Source organism: Tinamus guttatus, unplaced genomic scaffold (assembly GCF_059628265.1).
Source record: "Tinamus guttatus ecotype Peru unplaced genomic scaffold, ASM5962826v1 Tinamus_guttatus_pri_ptg000459l, whole genome shotgun sequence".
NCBI classification, from domain to species: domain Eukaryota; kingdom Metazoa; phylum Chordata; class Aves; order Tinamiformes; family Tinamidae; genus Tinamus; species Tinamus guttatus.
In genome coordinates, this window is record NW_028288993.1 from 29,313 (window position 1) to 49,448 (window position 20,136).

Consider the following 20,136-nt stretch of genomic DNA (forward strand, 5'->3'; position numbering starts at 1 on the left):
CAGCGCAGGCAGGTCTGCAGGGGTAGGGAAAGGGAGGGAGTGGAGCCACCCCCTCGCCAGCCCCCATCGTCCCCAAAGTCCCATTGATCCCCACCTGCCACCCCGATGGCCAGCAGTGCCCAGGGCAAATGAGGAGGGGACACAGGGGAAAAGAGACAGCCCCAAGCAAGGAGCTCACATGGGTTCTAGCTGCCGGTTGGGTTGTGGGGGTGTGTTGGGTGTGGTATGGAGAGGCAGGTTGGGTGTTGTAAGGGTGTGATGACTGTGGGTTGTAGCAGCATGTGGCTGTGGGTTGTAGTGCGGTGGGGCTGCAGGATGTAGGAGTGTATTGGGTGTTGCAAGGGCGTGTTGGATATGGGTTGTGGGGATGTGATGGATATGGGTTGTAGGGATGTGTTGGGTGTGGATTGTAGGGGTGTGACGACTATGGGTTGTAGGGGTGTATGGGTGTTTTAGGAGTGTGTTTGGTGTGTGTTGTAGGTGCCTGACGGCTGTAGGCTGTTGGGTGTTGGGTGTCGGGTGTTGGTGTGTGTAGCTGCTGAGTGAGCGGCCTCGCTGAGGGGGGCTGTACCTGCCTGCCGGCTCTAGGCTCTGCCTGTGTGCTGATTGGCTGGGCTCCTTGGCTGGGCTTTGCCTGGGCTTTGATTGGCGGAGCTGCTGGCGTGCCGATTGGCTGGGCAGTATCAGTGCTCCGATTCGCTGTTCCGATTGGCTGCTTCCCTCCCCCTCGCCTGGCAGCCCCTCCCTGCCATGCAGCATGCGGGTGCAGTGAGTTTGCAAGTGCTCGGCCCGGCGTGCGGCCCTGCGGCTGGGCGGCTGCCAGGGAGCGCCCCGCGCTCGGGCAGGGTCCCCTTCGCGTCCTGCCCAACTCTGCTTGTCGCAGCCTTAGCGCAGCCAGCGGCTCTGGGGACCAGGCAGGAACGTCCCCAGCCCTGCTGCAGGGCGGAGGGTCCAGGCACCCTGGGGAGCGTCTCCTGCCCTGCTGTGGAGGGGAAGGTCCCAATATCTTACTCTGATGTCCCTCTCGCTTCCTGGGGACCCCACTTTTTTTCCCCCGGGGTATCTCCATCCTCTTCCTCCAAGAGGGTCCCCGGGTCCCTTCTCCCACTCCTTCTCTCTCTATCTCTCCTGAGCATCTCCACTGTCCCCCAGGGGCTTCCTGCTGTGTCCCCGGGCGTCCCCTCTGCCACTGAGGGTCTCCATTGCCTTGCCAGGGGATCCTCTCCCCGAGAATCCTGCTCTCTGCCCAGGGTGACCCCAGGGCTCCCTATTTCCTGCCTGGGGGGTCTCGCTCTGCTGCGGATGGTCCCCATCGTTTCCCAGCGTTGCTGCTCTGTGCCTGGGGAGTCTCTAGGGTCCCCCGCGTGTCTCCACTCCTTCCGCAAAGGTCCCCTTCTCCCACGCGAGGTCCCACTCCCCCACCAGGGTCGGGTCGTGGTGCCGCCCGCGGGGCGGTGCTGGTGCCGGTGGCGCTGGCGGGACCGGGGCGGGGCGGCCCGACACCGGGCCCTATAAAGAGGCGGCGGCGGCTCTGGTGCCGCAGTGAGGCGGCCACCATGAGCCTGCTGCTGGAGACGCTGCTGGGCCCCCCGGCGCCGCCGGGCCGCGCCGCGTCGCGCTCCGCCGCCTCCAGCGGCTTCCACTCGTGGTCGGCGCCCGCGGCGGGGCCGGTCCGGGCTCGGGGCGGCGGCGGCAGCGCGGCCGCTTCCTCCAGCGAAAGCCTCGACTCGCTGAACGGCGAGCCGCGGGCGCGCAACGAGAAGGAGCTGCTGCAGGCGCTCAACGACCGCTTCGCCGGCTACATCGAGCGCGTGCGGGCACTCGAGCAGCGCAACCGGGCGCTGGCGGCCGAGGCGGCGGCGCTGCGGCAGCAGCAGGCGGGCCGCGCCGCCATGGGCGAGCTGTACGCGCGGGAGCTGCGCGACCTGCGCGCCTCCGTGCTGCGCCTGGGCGCCGAGCAGGGCCAGCTGCGGCTGGAGCGCGCGCGGCTGGCGCAGGAGGCGGAGGCGCTGCGCGCGCGCCTGGACGAGGAGACGCGGCAGCGCGGCGCGCTCGAGGCCGAGGCGCGCGGGCTGGCGCAGCGCTCCGCGCACGAGGAGCGCGCCCGCGCGCCGCTGGCCGAGCGCGCCCGCGCGCTGCGCGAGGAGGCGGCGCTGCTGCGGCGGCAGCACGAGGCCGAGCTGGGCGCGCTGCTGCGCGGAGCCCGGCCCGAGCCGCCGCCTGCGCCCGCCGCCGGGCCGGGCCTCAGCGCGGCGCTCCGCGACCTGCGCGCGCAGCTGGAGGGCACGGCGGCGCGCAGCACCCTGCAGGCCGAGGACTGGTTTCGCGGTGAGTTTCCTCTCCACAGCCCAAAAGGGCTCCTTTCCCTCCGCCTTTTCCCTGTCGCTCTTCGCGCTTCAGGAGGGCGATACGTCCCTGTCCGTGCTCCCCCCTCGGTGCAGGGCGCTGCGGCAGGGAGTTACGGTAACCCCAGCACCCCGGGGATCTGCAGGGTGGACACCCCTCTTCCCTCCCCCGCCCCCCGCACTTTCTTAGCGTGTAGGGCAGCACGGGCACTGCACCCCGCGAGGTTGTGAGGTAACGGTGCGGGCTTGCGGGGACGGTTCCTGTCTTTCTCCCCTGGATCCTGGCCAGGTCGAGCGGGTTGGCGGAGCGCTGCAGGGAGGAGGTTATAGCGCAGTCCTGGGGGGGGTGCCGCATCCTTCCCGGGGGGGCAGGGAGCGTCCTTGCTGCGCTGCTGGGCGGGGCACTACGGTGGCGAGCGGCTTGGCACCCCCGGGAGGGCGGGTGGTGGTGGGGGGTGTCAGCACCCTGGGGAGAGGCCGGGGGTGGCGCTGTCCCCGGAGTGTCCCCGCTTCAGCACCCTGGAGAGCGGCAGCACCCGGGGGGGGGGGTGTTTCAGCACCCTGGAGAGAGGCTCCGTCCGCACCCCGGGGTGTCCCCGCATCAACCCCCTGGAGAACGCGGGGCGCGCATTAACCCCACGGGAGCGCGGCGCGGCTGGAGACGAGATGGGTGTTCAGCACTCACGGGGCTCCTGGGAGGAGAGCAGCGCCCTGGGCAAAGGGCTCCGCACCCGCGGGGGTGCTGGACGGGGCTCAGCAGCCGCGCTGGCCTCCGCACCTCGCGGTGGCCTCGGGGCACTGCGGCACCCCCATCCCCCCAGCGGGACACGGATCGCGCAGCGGCTGCGGCGAGGGGTGCAGCAGCAGAGCCCTCCTCGCCCTCCAGCCGCCCGCTCAAGGACGGTGTCGCTGGCTCGCCCTTGGGCGCCCTAGAGGCTGAATGTGGCAGTGTGCGTGTGTGGGGGGGACGCCTGGGGCTGCCATTCCCCCCCAGTGCGAAACAAGCAGCTCCCTAGGCCGGTGAGTCTGTGACAGGAGGAGCCCTTCAGGCAGCCCCTAAGACAGTAGGTTTGCACAGAAAACAAAGAGCAAAACCCAGAATAGACAAAATAGCTGTGCTGTGTCTCCTGTCCAGACACTGTCCTGCCCCCAGCACCCTGCTGGTACAGATGGAGCGAGGGACAGGAACACGGTGCCCCAGGGGGCCCTGGCAGGGCTGGGCACTGCAGAGGATGCACACAGAGGATGCGCAGGCTCAGGGGCTGCTGCCCCAAAAGGGGAGCATCCCGCCCTCCCTCACTTGCTGCAGCTTCTCCTTTGCCTCGTTGCAGTGAGGCTGGACAAGCTCTCTGAAGTCGCCAAGGTGAACACAGATGCCATCCGCTCAGCCCAGGAGGAGATCAGCGAGTACCGCCGCCAGCTCCAGTCCAAGACCACTGAGCTCGATGCCCTGAAAGGGACCCAGGAGTCCCTGGAGAAGCAGAGGCAGGACTCGGAAGAGCGTCATCATGCAGATGTCCTCTCCTACCAGGTAATGTGATGCTGCGGATGATGTCCCAGACTTGGGGCTTCATAGGGAGGAACCATCCAGCTGCCAGGGAGGTCAGTGTGGGTATTAACCCCAGATAAACTGATGATGGGCAGCAATAAATACTTGGTGGTTGTGTCTACTGCCGTTCTTCCCCAGCTCCTGCTGACAGAGCACCGAGAGCCAGAGGTGCATCCAGCCTGAGGGCTCCATCACCCATGATGGAGCTGTCCCTGGGCATCTGCCTGACTCAGAGCTGCCTCAGCTGTCCCAGGCACTTGCTCAGGGTGCCGGCTGTGGCCCACAGATGGGAATTACAGCAGGGAGGGCTTGCTCGGGGCAGTACTGTTTGGTGATGGCAGTGGCTTGAAACACCATGCCCAGAGCGATGCTGCACCCCTGTCAGGGTGGGGGTTGGTGGTGGTCACCAGATATTTCCAGATTCTGGAAATGTATCCACAGGTGGAGGGGTGTCCCCTCCTTCAGGGTGGTTGCATGAGGCTTGGCTCGTTGGAACACACCTCTGAGATGGCACAGAGGTGGAGGGATCCAGGGATCCCAGGTTCCCCAAGGGAACAGCAGGGATCCAGGTGCCCCAAGGGAATCAGGGACTCTGGAAAAAAAGCATATAAAAACTGAAAAATATGTATAAATAGTTGATGGGAGGATATCAAGAGGACAGAGCCCAGGGCAGGATTACATGCAACTGGCACAGTCTGAACACAGGAAACCACCTCTTGACTGTGAGAGTGTTTGGACATGGGAATAGGCTGTAGAGGCTCTGTCCTAGGCCACCGGGTTGCGGGGGACAGTACGGGGAGCAGGACAGGCCCCTGTGCTTTACCTGGGGACCTGCGTGTCACTGGCTCCTCCATCTGCTGCAGGAGACCATCCAGCAGCTTGACAGTGAGCTGAGAAACAGCAAGTGGGAGATGGCAGCCCAGCTCCGGGAGTACCAGGATCTGCTCAACGTCAAAATGGCCTTGGACATTGAAATCGCTGCCTACAGGTACACAGTGGGCAAGGGGGAAGGAAGGACTCTCAGCCATGGTGTTTCCCTCAGGATCGTTGTGGTCCCGTGCCCAGAAACAGCCTCGTCCAGTCCTTGCTAACACCCTGCTGTGCAAGGGTGGAGGACAACAGTGCCCATAGGAGCAGGGCAAGGAGGGAGATGAAGATGCAGGACATGGCTGACAGCTACTGCTGGGGCCCTTAGTCACGGGAGGAGGTGAGAGCTGGGTGAGATGCATTCTCTAATGTCCCTGCTCTGGTCTCTTCCTGGCAGAAAGCTCTTAGAAGGGGAGGAATATCGGATTGAGTCTGGTTTTGGGATGATCTCCTTCCCAGAGGTGCCCCCCAAGGCTCCCAGCATCACCACCAACATCAAAGTGAAGAGTGAAGAGAAAGTCAAGGTGGTGGAAAAATCAGAGAAGGAGACTGTGATTGTGGAAGAGCAGACAGAGGAAATCCAGGTGACTGAGGAGGTCACAGAGGAGGAAGAGGCTGAGAAGGAGGCTGAAGAGGAGAAGGAAGAGGAGAAAGCTGAGGCAGAAGAAGAGGAGGCCAAGGCTCCTGAAAAGGAGGAGGCAAAGAGCCCAGCTGTGAAGTCCCCAGAGAAAGCTGAATCTCCCACAAAGGAGGAAGCCAAGAGTCCATCTATCAAATCCCCTGAGAAACCTGTATCTCCCACAAAGGAGGAAGCCAAGAGTCCATCTATCAAATCCCCTGAGAAACCTGCAACCCCTTCAAAGCAGGAGGCCAAGATCCCAGCCATCAAATCACCTGAGAAACCCACAACCCCTTCAAAGGAGGAGGCCAAGATCCCGGCTATCAAATCACCTGAGAAACCCGCAACCCCTTCAAAGGAGGAGGACAAGATCCCGGCTATCAAATCACCTGAGAAACCCACAACCCCTTCAAAGGAGGAGGCAAAGACCCCAACCATCAAATCACCTGAGAAACCTGCAACCCCTTCAAAAGAAGAGGCTAAGATTCCAGCCATCAAATCACCTGAGAAACCCGCAACCCCTTCAAAGGAGGAGGCCAAGATCCCAACCATCAAATCGCCTGAGAAACCTGCAACCCCTTCAAAGGAGGAGGCAAAGACCCCAGCCATCAAATCACCTGAGAAACCTGCAACTCCTTCAAAGGAGGAGGGCAAGATTCCAGCCATCAAATCACCTGAGAAACCCGCAACCCCTTCAAAGGAAGAGGCCAAAACCCCAACTGTGAAGTCCCCTGAGAAACCTGCAACTCCTTCAAAGGAGGAGGCCAAGGTCCCAGCCGTCAAGTCCCCAGAGAAACCCGCAACCCCTTCAAAGGAGGAGGCCAAGGTCCCAGCCATCAAGTCCCCAGAGAAACCCGCAACCCCCTCAAAGGAGGAGGCCAAGATCCCAGAAAAGATCAAATCTCCTGTGAAGGAGGAGGCCAAGACTTCTGAGAAGGAAGCAGCCCCAGCCAAGGAGCCTGTTCCTTCTCCTCCAAAGGAGGTGAAAGCCCCGGTGAAAGAGCAGCAGCCCAAGGAGGAGACGGCTCCATCCAAGCCCCGAGCTGAGGAAGGCAGGAAAGAGGCGACCCCGCAGGCTGCTCCAGCCAAGGCAGAGGAGAAGCCTAAAGAGAAAGTGACACCAGGAAAGGAGCCCATTAAACCCACACAGGAAGGGAAGGCTGAGAAGGAGGCTCAGCTGAAGCCTCCGCAGGAACCCAGCAAGGCAGCCGAGAAGCCAAAGGCCGAGGAGAAGAAGGAGGAACCAAAAAAGGAGAAAGCGGAGCCCAAAAAGGAGTCGGAGGAGAAACCCAAAGTTGAAGCTAAACCCAAAGATGAGCCCAAAGCTGGCAAAGAGTCCACCAAGGCCGAGAGCGCAGCCAGCGCCGGTGCCAAGGAGGGCAAAGCCCCAGAGCAGGTGGCTGCGCCGGGCAAGAGAAGCGAGAAGTGAGCGGAGGCCGGAGTAGCTCGGCCACCCTCCAAGGGCCGGAGAGGCACCGCGCGCCCCGCCGGGACTCGAGCAACATGTTCGTGCAAGAGACGCGGCCCCCAGCTGCCCTCCTCCGGGCAGCATCCCGATTGCTTCTGTAGCCGAACGCGACACACGCAGAGCGCCACATTTAAACACTTGAAGTATAACGGCGGCGCCGGCCCCACTGGGAGCCGGCTGCCCTTCTCCAATAAGTGCATTTATTTAAGGTACGTGCAGCGAGGCAGGGCCGCGCATGCCAGAGGCTCGCGGAGCCCCAGGGCCTGTCCCCACGGCGGGGCTGTCCCCATCGCACGGTGACGCAGGCTGGGGCTGACTTGGGTGGACCGGGTTGGCACAGCGCAGAGATGCTCCCACATCACGATGTGCACGAGGAGGCTTGAGTCCACTCTCAGTTGCTTATGTGCAATAACCCAATAAAGTGCTTAAAGAGACGACCGGGCTTGTGCTGTCCTTGTTGCTGCAGGGGGAGGCATGGTGTGGTTGGGCGTCCTGGGAGGTTTGGGGCTGGGCCACGCACAAGGAAGACGTCACGGCACAGCCACCCTCACGAGGAGCAAAGCTGTGCCCGAGCGGCCCGTCACCCCCGCAGGCTGTGCCGCCATCATGCTGCCAAGCTCCAGCCTCCTTGGCACCCACTGGGGGCTCTCCAGAAAGAAATGGCACCAGAACCAACGTTGAGCGCGGCCCGGGGTTGGGAGCGGAGCGTGGCCCGCCTTGCCCCCCGCACAGTGGCTGCCACCTCCTTCTCTCTTTGCAGCAGGGATCCCCAGGCCATCAGGGCCACGTTAACCCCAGTGCTGCAGCACGGGCCGGGGCCATGAGCCAGGGCCAGCGACGGGGGTTGAGTCCAATTGAGGCAAGGCAGGAGGGACAAGGAGCCTGTGGGTCACCAAGCCCCAGGAGACCCGCAGGCCTGGGGGTCCAGGCCAGTCCCTGCAGCTCCTGGCACAGGGAGCCGGTCCCTCCTGCGCCATGGAGGGGAGGCGCTCAGACGAGGGAGAGCCCCAAGCAGGGCAAGGCGGGCACTGGAGGCACCCAGGGCTCCCCTCACTGTTTTGGGCCGTTTGGCGCCATTTGTGCCAAGGCAACTACGAGGATGAGAAGAGGCACCGGCTGCAGTGCCAGCTCGACGCTATTTTAGCCTCCTGGTCCGTGGTTACAGAGCGGCCGCAGCGGTTGGAGGGGGTGCCAGGACGCAGCAGAACGGGCACCAGCGCGAGAGCCAGGAGGACAGCGCTAGGGACAGGGCACCACAGCCTCGCACAGAGCGGGCGAGGGGGCAGAGGGGCCGGGCAGCCCTGCTCAGCGCAAGCGTCGCCAGCGCAGGTTTCCAGCCCTGGGATGAGAAGGGTCCGGGCAGCCTTGCAGGGACAGCGCTGGCAACCCAGGGACAGTGACAGACACAAGGACAAGGGAGAGTCCTCGGCACCCCAGCACAGCCCAGGCTGGCTGCACACACGGCACACAGATGCTTTTTTCTCTTCAGTCCAGCATTTAATCCATTTCGATACAAAACCCCCAACCCAACCTCAGGAAAATAACCAACAGAGGAGGATGGGGCGACTCCGCCTCCCTCCGCCCAGACAAGGCCCAGACCCAGAGCAGAGCCCAGGGCCATCAGCGATGGCTGAAGAAACCTTGGGGGTAGTTGAACTTGAAGGGCTTCATGCGGGTGGGCCCCCTAGGAGGAAGCAGAAGGGAGCTCAGCACCCACTGCCCAGTCCTGCCCGGCAGCAGGATGGAGCTGCAGCACCAGGGCCTCCTGCGGGCACCGTCACCCGCCCGCGGGAGGGCTGGGGGCAGCAGCCCGGGGTGCCCCGGTGCCCGCTCCCACCTGACGAGGCGCAGACACATCTTCTCCTGCGGGAACTCCTTAGGCCCCTCCACGCTGGGGTCATGCGACTCGGTCTCCAGGTAGACGTCGAGCACCATGCAGAGGCGCTGGAGCTGGTTGGTGAGCAGCTGGTAGCCGGGCTTGGGCCCCCACAGCTCCGAGTAGCTCACGTTCACCTCGCTCTCCATGGCCTGCGCGGGCAGCGGTGTCAGCACGAGCAGCCCCAGCTCCACTCCCAAGCCTGAGGCCACGGAGCAATACACAGCCCCCGTGGCCACTCAAACGCATGACCCGGCCACTGCGCCAGCCCTGCGCCCGCGAAGCGGAGCCGCGGGCTCACCCGGATGTTGTCGTCCGTGCCGCCGGTGCGCTCGCCCTTCCAGTTGAGGCACAGGCTGAAGATGGGTGGCAGCGTGGAGTAGCCGGGGTTGAGCACCACGGCGGCCTGCAGCTTGGCTGGGCGCAGGGGGAAATGTCACACACAGTCCCGGGGACACCCCCAGCAGGGCAGGGACCATCCGCGATGGCAGCACGGAGCGGGCTGGGAGGCCACCCCCACACAGGGGGCACTAGATTTCGCTGGCTGCTAGTGCCCTGCCACGTCCTGCATCCCTTGGGCACAGCCACCAACCACTGGCGTCCCTCTGGTTTCCAAGCACGGAGAAGCCAAAGGATGGGAACGGCGGGGGGAAAGGCAGGCGCCTACCTGTTCCGCGCTCGATGAGCGCCATGTAGTAGAGGTGAGTGTCCTCGGCCAGGCCGGCCTCCAGCACGTCCTTGGTGTAGGGCAGCTCCTGCACGGGGCGGGTGAGGGGGGCCGGGGCGGCGCACGGGGGACATGCACCGCGGCGGGGGGCCACGCACTGCGGGGGGACACACGCACCGCGTACTCCTCGAAGGGGATGGCCGCCCACTTCACCAGCCGCGAGACGATCTTGGACGGGAAGAGGTGCTGGCACTCGCTGGACACGGGCACCACGCCGTGCTCTGCAACGCAGTGCGGGTGCTGTGAGCGGGCGAGGGCTGGCGCTAGGCGCTGCCGCCCTCACACCAGGGACAACACACAGCCTGGGGACGCTCCAGGGGCTGCACATCCTTGGCCTGGAGACATGAGCGTCCCCCAGCCCAGTCTGCGTGCCCAGGTGGCAGCGATCAGTCATGGGCGTCACCCCGCAGTGCACGGCCGTGGGGCCCTGCCTGGCCTGCTCATGGCACCCAGCTCTTCTGGGGACACCTCAGCTGCCACTGGGGCCGGAATTGGTACCCGGCCCCGAGCTCACGGGCTGGTCCAGGGCAGCCTCAATCACGCTGCTGGGCAGCAACGGGGAACATCCCCAGCGACATCCTCAACACCCTGCGCCCCCACCAGGGAACCGGGGACAGCCAGCAGGGCTGACAGAGGCACTGCCCACTTTGGTGGCATTTCGGCCCAGGCTGGACACACAGGCCTAGAGGGAGGCGTGGAGGACCCCGAACACCCCTGTGCCCGCATGCAAGAAGTAAAGGGGACAGAGGCATCTGTGACACCCGAGGGCTCCTCAGCCCCACCGTCTGCACCAGAGGCCACCCGGGCTGCCCAGCTGTGCCCAGGGAGCCGGGCACTCACCCAGCGATGCGAACTGCTTGTGCAGGGCCAGGCGCGACTGCAGCCTCGTGCGCAGCAGCTTCACCGTCATCTCCATGTGGCTGGCGCTCAGCGAGTTGTCCGCGGGCACTGTGTGCTGTGGGCACGCCGGGCTGTCACCAGCAGGCCCTCCGCGTGGCACTGCCCTGAGCCAGCTGCTGGTGACAGTGGGACAGGGCCCAGGCTGCCGTGCACAGGAGGTAAAAGGCAGCAGCACAAACCAACCGCTCTGACCACCCTAGACACCTAGTGCTGCTGTGGCCCGGCCAAGGTCACCCACCAGGACTGGGGAGATCTAACCGTCCCCAGCCCCTCCAGGCACCCAGGCCAACCCCAGCAGGTGGGAAATGTGAGGGGAGGCCGCGCACGGCACCTGAGGCTGCTCCTTGGGGAAGTGGAGGCCGCCCAGCTTCTGCACCCACACGTAGGGGTGCCCCAGCTCCGTCACATAGTCGCTCAAAGTGACGATGCTGTGGGAGCAGAGGGGAAGGCTTAGGGTAGCTGTGACCGTGGCGGCACCGCGCTGCTCCCCCTGGCAGCCCGGGGACCACTGAAGGGCCACCCAAGCCGCACTGCCCGTGTGGAGAAGGGCAGCCGAGAGCCGGGCCCAGGGCCTGTGAGCCCCAAGCCCCCCAGCCGCCCTGCACAAGGACAACCCAGACCCACAGAGGGACAGTGACGCCCGAACGGCGACACGACCTACTCACCCCACTTTATCGAACTGGAACTGGTTGGCCGGGTTGGGCGTTTTCTTCCCGTGGTCTCCCGGGTACAGGCAGCTCAGGAGGGAATCTGGGGAGAGCAGGTCTCTAGCAGGAGGAGGGAAGAGGAGGTTAATCATTCATTAGCCTCTGTGCCTCTCTGCAGCAGCCATAAACAGGCTCCAAGTCTGGAAAACCAGATTATGCTTCACAAATAAGCCGGAAAGAAATCCATCTTCTCCCTGGCTGTAAGGAAGTTAGAGACCGCAAGGCACCATGTTCCCAGGGAACTGCCCACAGACCTCAGCGTGATTAAGATCACAGCAGTAATTCTAGAACTGACTAATGACACTCTGGGCATGCAGAAAACGGACCTCACGTGCACAGGGCCTGGTCCAGTTGCCATTTACTGGCCAACAAGCTAGAGCTCCAGCTCAAGGCCCAGAGCGGCTGGACACCTGCCTGCCCAGGGACTTATGGGGGCCCACAGCAAAGAGAAGCCCAGAGGGAAGGGGAGGCCCTGCCTGGGCCTCACTTTGCCAACAGGGTCCCTTTGGAGCTGGGCCTCCCGCGGAGGCTAGCAGGACACAAGGGCTTTCACACGAGCTCCGGGCGCAGGACCCGGCCCGTGACGCAGTGCGGGGCTCCCCTCACCCGGCACTGCTGGGGGTCGTCAGCTCCACGGCGGTGGTCACCTTGGCCTTCACTGTCATGACGTTGAGGTTCATCAGGTAGTAGAAGGTCAGGTGGAGCACGTTCTCATCTGTGGCAAGACAAGGAGGCAACGGGACTTATCTCTAGGCTCAGGGCTCAGCGCTCCCCAGGGGACATCCCTGGGGATGGAGAAATCCGTGCTCCTTCCCCATCCCTGCAGCAAACAGTGCTGAGTGGCAGCTCAGAGATGTCACGACCATGCCTGGGGGCAGCCACCAAGGTGACCCATGTGCACCCAGCACCCCACCGAGGGTCACGCCACCCACGGGCCCTGTGCCCTTGGACGCTCTCCGCAGGCGCGCGCTCACCCTTGCACTTGAGGTCGACAGTGACGCAGAGTGGGTGACGTTTGAGCATCTCCTTGCGCTTGTCGTCCAGCTGCACGCCCAGCGTGGGCCGGCGTCGCTTCTGCAGGAGCCCGCGGAGCCCTCAGCCCCGGCAGCGCCCGGCACGAGGACAAGGCGCCGCCGGAGCCCCGCGCCTCCCAAAACCGCCTGTCCCGGAGCTCCCAGGTCATTTCCTTCTGCCTTTTGGTTCTGGTGTCTTGATGCCCACACGGGAGGGTGAGAGAGCCCCAGCAGCAGCGAGGGAAGAGCAGCTCCCAGAGCCACCCGGGCCTGTGTCCCCCCGCACATTGCTGGCAGCGGGCACAGCCTTCCTGGCCCGTGCGGTGCTCGGAGGGGACCTGAGCGCGGTCCCTTACCGTGGTCTGCTCCTCTTCTGCGTCCGAATCGCTCTCGTCATCTGCACAGAGAGGGGGCCATAAAGGAGCGCCCAGGACGCAGTCACGCAGGGATGGGACCCACCACCCAAGGGTGCCCCCTGCTCCAGCACCCGACTCACCTTGCGAGTCCTCGGGCGGCTTGTACAGGGCCTTGGCTTCCTCGACGCTCCCCTCGATGGCCACGAGCAGCTTCTTATCTGAATGGAAATAGGAGGAGACAGAGGGTTCACGAGTCCGTGCGCAGCAGCAACGTGGGGGGACACCAGGCTTGTTTGCGGCGTCGGGCAGCGACTCCGAGCGCCACGGCCCCCGCGGCCCCAGTGCTCACCGCAGGCCTGCCCGTAGGCGCTCGCTTGCACGAAGAGGACGTAGAGCGGCGGTGGCAGGTGCCGGGCGATCTCGTACTGCTTGTGCGCCTGGTCGAAGGGCATGAAGAGATACTCCTGCACGGGCAGGGAGGCCTGCAGGGACACAGGCATTAGCCCCACAGCCGCGACCGGGGCTGCCCTCGCCACCACGTCGTTCGGGCGGCCCAGGGAGGCTGCAGAGCAGCAGGCGACCGGCCACGTCGTGTTTTAACACAAGCCACGGGAGTGCCCCAGGGGAGGCCTTGCTGCACTCTCTGCCGGAAAACATTTGGATCCGAGTCTAACCCAGACCCATTCCCACTCTGCTCTTCCACAGCAGCCACAAGGGGCTGAAGCTGCAGCTCGGCCACGGAGGACGGGCCCACGGCACCAACCCTCGTGCTGTGGCTCTACAGTGACAAAGAGACCGCGGAGCAAAGGCAGCCAGGGAAAGGCAGGGAGCTCCCCGCACTGAAGGGCCTGGCCCTCACCTGCATGATGCTGTTGAGCCGGGGCTGCAGGCTGCTCAGATACTCCTTCTTCACCTCAATCTCCTTGAGGATCTTCTCCTTGTTGGCCAGACACTCCTTGTATTTCTCTGCCAACCTGCGGGGGCGAGGTCAGTTACTGCCGACATCGGCGGCACGGAGCCCGCTCTGCTGCCGGCTGGCTCTCCGGACCCGAGACGTCACTCCAGGAAGCAGGGGGAGCTCAGACACCCACAGGCGGAAAAAATCCCAAGGACAAGAAGAGACAGAGCGTTAGTCATTACAGGGAAATAAACAGGAAGAACAACTCGGAGCTCAGCGCGCTGCCGCGAGAGGAAAGAGCAGCCAGGGCTTTGCCCAGGCCTTTCTGCAGCAGATCTGCTCCCACAGCAGCTTCTGCTGATGCAAGAGCCCCTGCCCCGCCGCAGTGCCCTCACATTCCCATCACCTTCGCGGCTTCCGCAAGTCAGCCTCGCGAGAGGCACCATGGGGACCTCCCTCGCCACGCGGGGACACGAGGCCCCAGCAGCAGCTCAGCACAGCCAGCAGCCGAACCCCAGCCTTGTGGCCACTGTCCTAAGCTACAAGGGGACACCCACCACTCCCAAGTGACCAGCATGCCCAAAGCGCCAAGCCCGGGGGGCTTTGGGAAGCCCCTTCCCTCCTTGCCATGACGAGGAGCACCTGATGCAGAGTGACACCCCCAGACACGGCGGGGGCAGAGCCAGTAGCTCCCCAGGGCGGCCCTCACCGCTTGCGCTGCTCCAGCTCCCAGTCGAGGCGGGCCAGGGTCTGCTGGTGGGGCTCGCCCAGCGTCACGGCTGGCCGGCTGATCTCGGCCGGCGCCTCGCGGTAGAACTCCTCCACGCTCACCAGCTCGATCTCCTCGTGCTTCGACCTGCGGCGAGATGGCACGGCAGGGCAGCGGGGCGCCCGCTCCGCGCCAGTGCCGGCCCTCACGCTGCCACGGCGAGCGCTGCCGGACAGGGAGCTCCCCCGTACGGCCCCGCCGCTGCCAGAGCCGCCGGCTCCTCGCTGGCTGCGCTCACTTGAACTCCAGGCACTTGGTGATCTCCTTCTGCAGGTGCATCACCTCGTAGAGCAGGTTCTGGAGCTGCAGGTGGTAGGCATCCACCTTCTGCTTGGCCTGAAAGGCAAACGCAGGTGGTGACCTGCAGGCACCCAGCAGCCACGTGGGACCGCGCCAGGAAGTGCCTTGGGACGAGCCGGGGAGGAGCTCGGTGGCTTTATCCCAGCCAGCGCAGCCTGCTCCCTACCTCGTGGGTCTGGTCTCTCCCTTTCTTCAGCCGGATGTGGGCCAAGCGGTTGAGCTTCTTGAGGGTCATGAAGTGGACGCAGCTCTGGATGCGCCGCTCATCGATCTCGGAGGCCTGGGCAGGGGATGGAGCGGCAGGGTGGGGACACGAGCGCTGCCCGCGGTCCCCCAGCCGGGCTCTGACGCGCCCCCACGGCAAAGCCAGGCTCTGCACCATGGCCCATGGGGCACAGGGCTCGCGCCTCAGCCCCAGGCTGTTTCATTCATCTGGCAGAGGCTGCTCTGCGCTCCTGGCTCTCCCTAAGGGGCCACGCTGCTCCCCGCAGATCGTGGAGAGGCTGCAGCGCCTCCTTACATTGTCCTTGACGCCCCTGCTCTTGAGCTCCTGGATCTCGGCCATGAGTCTTTGCAGCTCCTGGCAGGTCTCCTTGTAGAGCTCGTAGTCGGTGATGGGGTCGCGCAGATCCACCTCGCCCTCCTCGCTGTAGTACCGGGCATCCTGCCGGGGCGAAGCGCTGCTGAGGGGCTGGCAGCAACGCAGGGAACGGGCACCCGCAGAGCTCGGGCTCTTCCGCAGGCCCCGGGAGCTGCCCCTCACCGGCCCCGCACAGCCAAGGCTCCAGCTTCAACCCCCCAAGTTTTCCAGATTCTTGCAGGGATGTTCCCAGATCCCCGGGGGAGCCGGCAGTGCCAGACTTGCCCCGCGGTGGAAGCTGCAGCTCCCGGGCCGCGTCCCCAGGGAAGGGGCTGCAGCCCGGGGCGCGCGGCGGGGCTCGGGGACTCGGAGCCGCCGGGATGCGGGATACGGGATACGAGCCCGGGGGTCCCCACCTGCTCGGCGTCGGCCTTGCCGCGCTTGCCCTCCTGCGGGCCGCCGTCCGTGCGGATCACCTTGGGCTTCCTCTTCTTGCTCGACTCGGACATGGCGCTGCCGCCGACACCGGAACCGGCACTGGGACCGGCACCGGGGCCGCGTGAGCGCCCGCGCGGAGCGGAGCACCAGGGCCGCGTCGGCTCCCGCGCGCCGGGGCTGCCCCCGCGCTCGGGGCTGCTCCCGCCCCACGCGGGCCCCGCGCCCTCCCCCTCTTTCCCGGTCCCGGTACCGCCGCGCTCACCGCGCCGCCAGCCTCAGCACCGCCCGGATGTGACGTCACGGAGCAGGCGAGCGCGGCGCGGAGCGGCGACGGCCAGAGCGTCCCCTATCGCGCGGCGCCGCCGGGAGGACCGCGGCCGGGGGGCGGGGCCTGAGCGCCGGGGGCGGGGCCTGAGCGCCGGTCGCGGGGCGGGGCCCTGGGGGGGCCCGGGGGTACAGGGGGAGCCCCTGGGACACGAGGGGCCCCGTGGGGCGGGGGGCACCCACGGGCGGGGGGGCTGGGGCGCACAGGGGCAGCCACGGGCTTGGGGTCCCCATGGGGGGCACCCCTTAAGCATGGGAGTTCCTTGGGGGAGATCCCCTTTGGCATTGGGGGGCTCCCCTTGGTGTATGCGGGGGTCCTGCTGGGGGGAGCACCCTTGGGGATGGCACTGCCCAGGGTGGGGGTCCCCACTGGCACCCCTGGGCATGGGGGTCCCTCCTCGGAGTGGGGGTCTCCTTTGGCAACCCTTGGTCTATGGGGGGGGTGTAGTTATGGGGCACCTATGGGCAGGGAGGGGGCTCCCTGGAGTGAAGGGACTCGTTGCCAACAGGGGCACCCACGGGCCTTGGGCGGGGGGTGATGTACGAGGGCGCCCATGGGCTTTGGGGGTTCTTTGGGGGGCTCCCCATGGTCCTGGGGGACCCGTCCGTCCTGCCCCCTCCCCGGACGCGCCCCGGCCGCCCGCGCACACACAGGGTCACCCATGGGCGCATCGAATGTTTAATGGTGCGGCCCGGGCTGGCCGCGGCCCCGGGGCAGCTCCGCCCTCCTCGGCACCAGGACACCGGCCACGCGCGGCCACCCCTGTCACCTCCAGCCACCGCTGTCACCTCCCCAGGCTGCAAGATGCCCATGGTGGGGAGCACCAACGAGGAATCGCGACTCCTGTCCCCAGGGCGTGTTCCCCGTGTCCCCCAGCTCCTGTCCTCCCGGTTCCTGTCGTTGTAGGACATCCCCAGCCCTTCCCCTTTGGGGCCTCCCCCGGCTCCCGCCCTCCCCCACGGTGTCCCTGGTTCCTGTCCCCATGGAGCATCCCCAGCTCCTGTCCTCAGCTCCCATCTCCCATCAGATGTCCCACGCTCCTGTCCCCAGCGGATGTCCCCAGGGTGCATCCCCCAGGGGCATCCCCAGCTCCTCCCCTCCACGCGGTGTCCCCAGCCCCGTGTGGGGTCCCCGCTGGGTGCTCCGGAGAGGAGAGGAGCCAGGTGCCCCGTGGGGACGCGGGGACGTCGGCGACGTGGGGCCGGGCGTCCCTCACTGCAGCGGCGAGATGCGCAGGGGGATCATGATGCGCGACTCCATGCTCCGGATGAGTGGCACTGTGGGGATGCGGCAGAGCGGGGACGTCACCGCGGGCAGCCCCCGGCCGCGCACCCGCGGGTGTCCCGCGGCCCCGCTCACCCGTGTAATAGACATTCTCGTCCCAGCCGCTCTTTTGCCAGGCCGCGTTCCTCGTCTCCTCGCGCGACTGCAGGTCCCGGTAGGCTGCGGGGACGGGGACGCAGCGGGTGGCAGGGTGTCGCGGAGGCAGCCGGCACCCCCGGGTTCCCCCGGCGCCCGCTCACCCCACAGGTGATGCACCACGTAGAGCTCGCCGATCTGCGAGAAGAAGCCGCCCACGGCCTCCTGGTTCTCCTGCCGATACTTGATGGCCCGAGCCCTGGATGGGGACGGAGCGGGGGAAAGAACGACTGGGGGCGGGGCTGGGACCTTCCCCCTGCCTCCGGTCTGTCTGTGGCCACTTGGGCGACCTGGGGAAGGGAGAGGAGCCCGAGGGGATGCGAAAGGGGAGGGGAACTGGGGCCGGAGCTAGGATGGGGGAAAAGGGGGCAGGGACTTCGGGGGAAGCGGAGGCCGGGCGTGGGGCGGCTCCTTACCAGTTATTTCCCCACTCGATCATGGTCCCCGGCTGCAAAGGCAGGAGCCGAGGGGCAAGATATGAGCTGTCGCCTTCCCTCCCGCACCCGCTCCTGTGCAGCTACACTCGCCTTGAGCTTGTAGGTCCTCAGCTCGTAGACGTGGGGGCCGCGGCGGGGCAAGGGCTCGTTCCAGAAGCTGAACTCTAGCAGCAGCTGGTTGCGCCGCGCCAGCAGCAGGCGGCTGCGCTCGCGGCGGAAGGTGGCGTAGTCCTGCGGGCAGCCGCGCCGGGGGGTGACACGGGGACCCGCTGCGGTGCCCGGTGTCCCCCCCGCACCCCACTACCTGGTTCTGCTTCAGCTTGTTCATGCACTCGGTGAGCGCCGGGTAGCCGCCGGAGAAGCGCCAGAGATGCACTGCAAGCACGGGCGCCCGCGCTGCCACCGAGCGCCGGCCCCGCGGGGTGGCAGCCGCCCGCAGCTCCGTTTTGCCCCTTTCTTCCCCCAAACTCCGGGCTCACCCGCCTGGTCCTGCTCGCCGTACCAGGTGTTCCAGCTGCCCACCAGCGCGCACGGATAGTCCGCGTCCTCGTGCAGCTTGGGCAGCGCCTCCTCCCTGGGGGTGACCGGGCGCTCGCAGGGTGCCTGGGGACCGGCCTCGGACCCCGGGAGCCGCTTGTCCCCCAGCAAGGGGACACAGGAGGACACGGAGGGGAGCTCACGTCAGGCTGTTGTAGGCATCCAGGCACTCGGGCTTCACGTTGTGAACTGCGCGATGGAGGGCGGCGGGTGAGGGGTGACAGGCAGCAGAGCCCCCCTCATCCCGTCCCTGTCCCCGTCCCCTCCAGGGCTCACACTGGATCTTGTAGAGGCTGCTGGTCTCCCTCTTGGCCAGGAGGTTAGAGTGCGCGTCCTTGCGGGGATCCACCTTGTGCACGAAGAGCGAGCGCAGCCAGCTGCCCTCGGCTGTCCCCGCATAGCCCCTGCGCCACGGCCGCCGCTGTCACCGCTGTCACTGCCGGCTCCCGGCGGGACGCGGGACGCGGCTGCGCTTGGCCCGTCGGGCGCGGAAGCAGCCATGGGCTGGGACAGGCAGCGCTGGGGGACAGCGTTGGTGGCAGCAGCCACCTCGGGCCCGCGGCTGGACCTTGGCCGGCCGCGCGGTGGCTGGTAACGCATTAACTGCGGCACCAGGGTAAACAACCTTCTCGAGGCCCGGCCGGGGGTCCCTGCGTGGGGACCTGGGGACAGGGAACATCGGCCCGCGGCAGGGAGCTGGTGGCGGGGGAGCTGCCCTGCACGAAGGAGGGACTTGGGGGAACTGGGATGGAGGGGACAGCAGGGAGGGTAAGACGGAGGGTTGGAAGGACAGCGGGACAATGAGATTGGGGACATGGGCATGGGGGACAAAGGGGACACAGGGCTGGAGGAAAGGAGTGCAAAGGGAAAAGAGGATGAGGGGACAGGGGATGGGGAGACAAGAGAATCTAGGGCATGCCGGACAAGTGGGATAAGGGACACGAGGGGACAGAGATGAGGGGCAAGGGGACGAGAGGCTGGGGAAAAGGGAGACAAGGAGACGATGAGATGGGGACAAGGGGGACGAGAGGACGAGGGGCAGGGGGTGAGGGACAAGAGGGAACGGAGAGACAAGGGGACAGAAGGACAATGAGATGGGGGACACGGCAGACAAGAGGATTAGGGACAAGGGCGGGCAGGGGCTGTCAAGGGAAGGGGCCAGGCCGTGGAGCGGCGGGTCGGTGCCGGTGCCGGTGCCGGCTCTCACCGGGCCGCGCCGCCCGCCCGCAGCCGCAGCCGCCGCTCCGCGCCCCGCGCCGCCCGCGCCGCCGCCATCGTCCCGCGGAGCACCGCCGCGCTGGCCACGCCCCCTCCCCATTCATCCCCCGACGGGCGGGGCGCCGATTGGCCGCTGGCCGGGATTGGCCACGCCCCCCCGCCGCTCCACCCGCGGGGGCCAAGGCCGCAGCCGTTCACCCCGCGCGCGGCGAGAGCCAATGAGCGCAGGGGGCGGAGCCTCCGCGCACCCGGCTCCATGGAACCCCGCCCTAAGGCGGGAGGCGCTGCCCATTGGTCGCTGCGTCGGAGAGGGGGCGGGGCTAGAGCAGGCCCCGCCCATGGGACAGAGAGGCGGGAGGGGAGGGGGCGGGGGCCCAGGCGTCCGGAGCTGCCCCCTCCTCCCCCCGAGGGACCCAGGAGTCCGGGCTGTACAGGGCCCCGCACGGATCCCAGCGCACATCCCGGCGCACATCTCGGACGCGGATCCCAGGGCAGGATCCGCCCCGCGCCGTTACCGCGGCAGGGCCAGCGCGAGGACCTGGCCTTGGACAAATCCCGTTGGCTACAATGTAAAGTGCAGGATTGACTGTGTAACAACGCCCTTAGGGCTCTCAAGCTAACAAAACCGTGTCCTTCCCGTGCCTCCACTTTATTCCTAACCATAAAAAGGCAGCAACGAAGAAATCAGGGAAAGGCCCTTTTTTACTCAGAACTTCAGGAACACTGGGAAATCCTCTTTTCCACATAACCGGAGCCACAGTGTTGTGCGCGTCCTTGTGCTTGGGGCC

At 66.1% G+C, this 20,136-nt stretch overlaps 3 protein-coding genes across 9 annotated transcripts; 1 reads left to right on the forward strand and 2 right to left on the reverse strand.

Annotated features, from left to right (window-relative positions):
* Window positions 1–1,556: 1,556 nt before the first annotated feature.
* NEFH (neurofilament heavy chain) lies at window positions 1,557–6,841 on the forward strand. 6 transcript variants are annotated; one of them, XM_088532277.1, is made up of 5 exons: window positions 1,557–2,328; window positions 3,677–3,876; window positions 4,758–4,882; window positions 5,159–6,149; window positions 6,264–6,841. In XM_088532277.1, the coding sequence occupies exons 1-5, from the start codon at window positions 1,557–1,559 to the stop codon at window positions 6,807–6,809; spliced, it is 2,634 nt and encodes an 877-aa protein (XP_088388403.1). In that variant the 3' UTR covers window positions 6,810–6,841. The 6 variants fall into 6 exon arrangements, with proteins under 6 accessions (XP_088388403.1, XP_088388402.1, XP_088388404.1 ...); XM_088532276.1 differs by having other exon boundaries at window positions 5,159–5,598; window positions 5,656–6,841; XM_088532278.1 differs by having other exon boundaries at window positions 5,159–5,541; window positions 5,656–6,841.
* A 1,610-nt stretch (window positions 6,842–8,451) lies between these two features.
* THOC5 (THO complex subunit 5) lies at window positions 8,452–15,538 on the reverse strand. 2 transcript variants are annotated; one of them, XM_088532281.1, is made up of 19 exons: window positions 15,391–15,538; window positions 14,915–15,058; window positions 14,561–14,674; window positions 14,333–14,430; window positions 14,035–14,181; window positions 13,287–13,401; window positions 12,777–12,909; window positions 12,568–12,645; window positions 12,428–12,468; window positions 12,033–12,132; window positions 11,665–11,773; window positions 11,017–11,118; window positions 10,683–10,779; window positions 10,292–10,406; window positions 9,569–9,672; window positions 9,392–9,479; window positions 9,026–9,141; window positions 8,686–8,876; window positions 8,452–8,532 (listed from the first exon to the last, which is right to left on the reverse strand). In XM_088532281.1, exons 1-19 carry the CDS (start codon window positions 15,481–15,483, stop codon window positions 8,469–8,471), a joined length of 2,049 nt encoding a protein of 682 aa, XP_088388407.1. In that variant the 5' UTR covers window positions 15,484–15,538; the 3' UTR covers window positions 8,452–8,468. The 2 variants fall into 2 exon arrangements, with proteins under 2 accessions (XP_088388407.1, XP_088388408.1); XM_088532282.1 differs by lacking the exon at window positions 14,915–15,058 and having other exon boundaries at window positions 15,391–15,527.
* Window positions 15,539–16,938: 1,400 nt separating this feature from the next.
* NIPSNAP1 (nipsnap homolog 1) lies at window positions 16,939–19,406 on the reverse strand. Its single transcript, XM_088532196.1, has 10 exons — window positions 19,338–19,406; window positions 18,407–18,534; window positions 18,274–18,319; window positions 18,073–18,167; window positions 17,898–17,968; window positions 17,684–17,824; window positions 17,573–17,604; window positions 17,261–17,355; window positions 17,097–17,180; window positions 16,939–17,014 (listed from the first exon to the last, which is right to left on the reverse strand). The coding sequence occupies exons 1-10, from the start codon at window positions 19,403–19,405 to the stop codon at window positions 16,950–16,952; spliced, it is 825 nt and encodes a 274-aa protein (XP_088388322.1). The 5' UTR covers window position 19,406; the 3' UTR covers window positions 16,939–16,949.
* Between the last annotated feature and the right edge of the window lie 730 nt (window positions 19,407–20,136).

Bases quoted from the DNA above. Each gene is read 5' to 3' on its own strand.
- THOC5 (XM_088532281.1), bottom strand. From the start codon at position 15,483: ATGTCCGAGTCGAGCAAGAAGAGGAAGCCCAAGGTGATCCGCACGGAC. The intron at 13,402-14,034 runs GTGAGGGCCGCC...TCGCCCCCGCAG, and splicing joins GAGCTGGAGCAGCGCAAGCG to GTTGGCAGAGAAATACAAGG. The intron at 11,119-11,664 runs GTGAGGGGAGCC...TCCTCCTGCTAG, and splicing joins ACGACCCCCAGCAGTGCCGG to AGACCTGCTCTCCCCAGATT.
- NEFH (XM_088532275.1), top strand. From the start codon at position 1,557: ATGAGCCTGCTGCTGGAGACGCTGCTGGGCCCCCCGGCGCCGCCGGGC. The intron at 2,329-3,676 runs GTGAGTTTCCTC...GCCTCGTTGCAG, and splicing joins GGCCGAGGACTGGTTTCGCG to TGAGGCTGGACAAGCTCTCT. The intron at 4,883-5,158 runs GTACACAGTGGG...TCTTCCTGGCAG, and splicing joins ATTGAAATCGCTGCCTACAG to AAAGCTCTTAGAAGGGGAGG.
- NIPSNAP1 (XM_088532196.1), bottom strand. From the start codon at position 19,405: ATGGCGGCGGCGCGGGCGGCGCGGGGCGCGGAGCGGCGGCTGCGGCTG. The intron at 18,168-18,273 runs GTGAGCTCCCCT...GGTCACCCCCAG, and splicing joins GATGCCTACAACAGCCTGAC to GGAGGAGGCGCTGCCCAAGC. The intron at 17,825-17,897 runs GTAGTGGGGTGC...GGCTGCCCGCAG, and splicing joins ACAAGCTGAAGCAGAACCAG to GACTACGCCACCTTCCGCCG.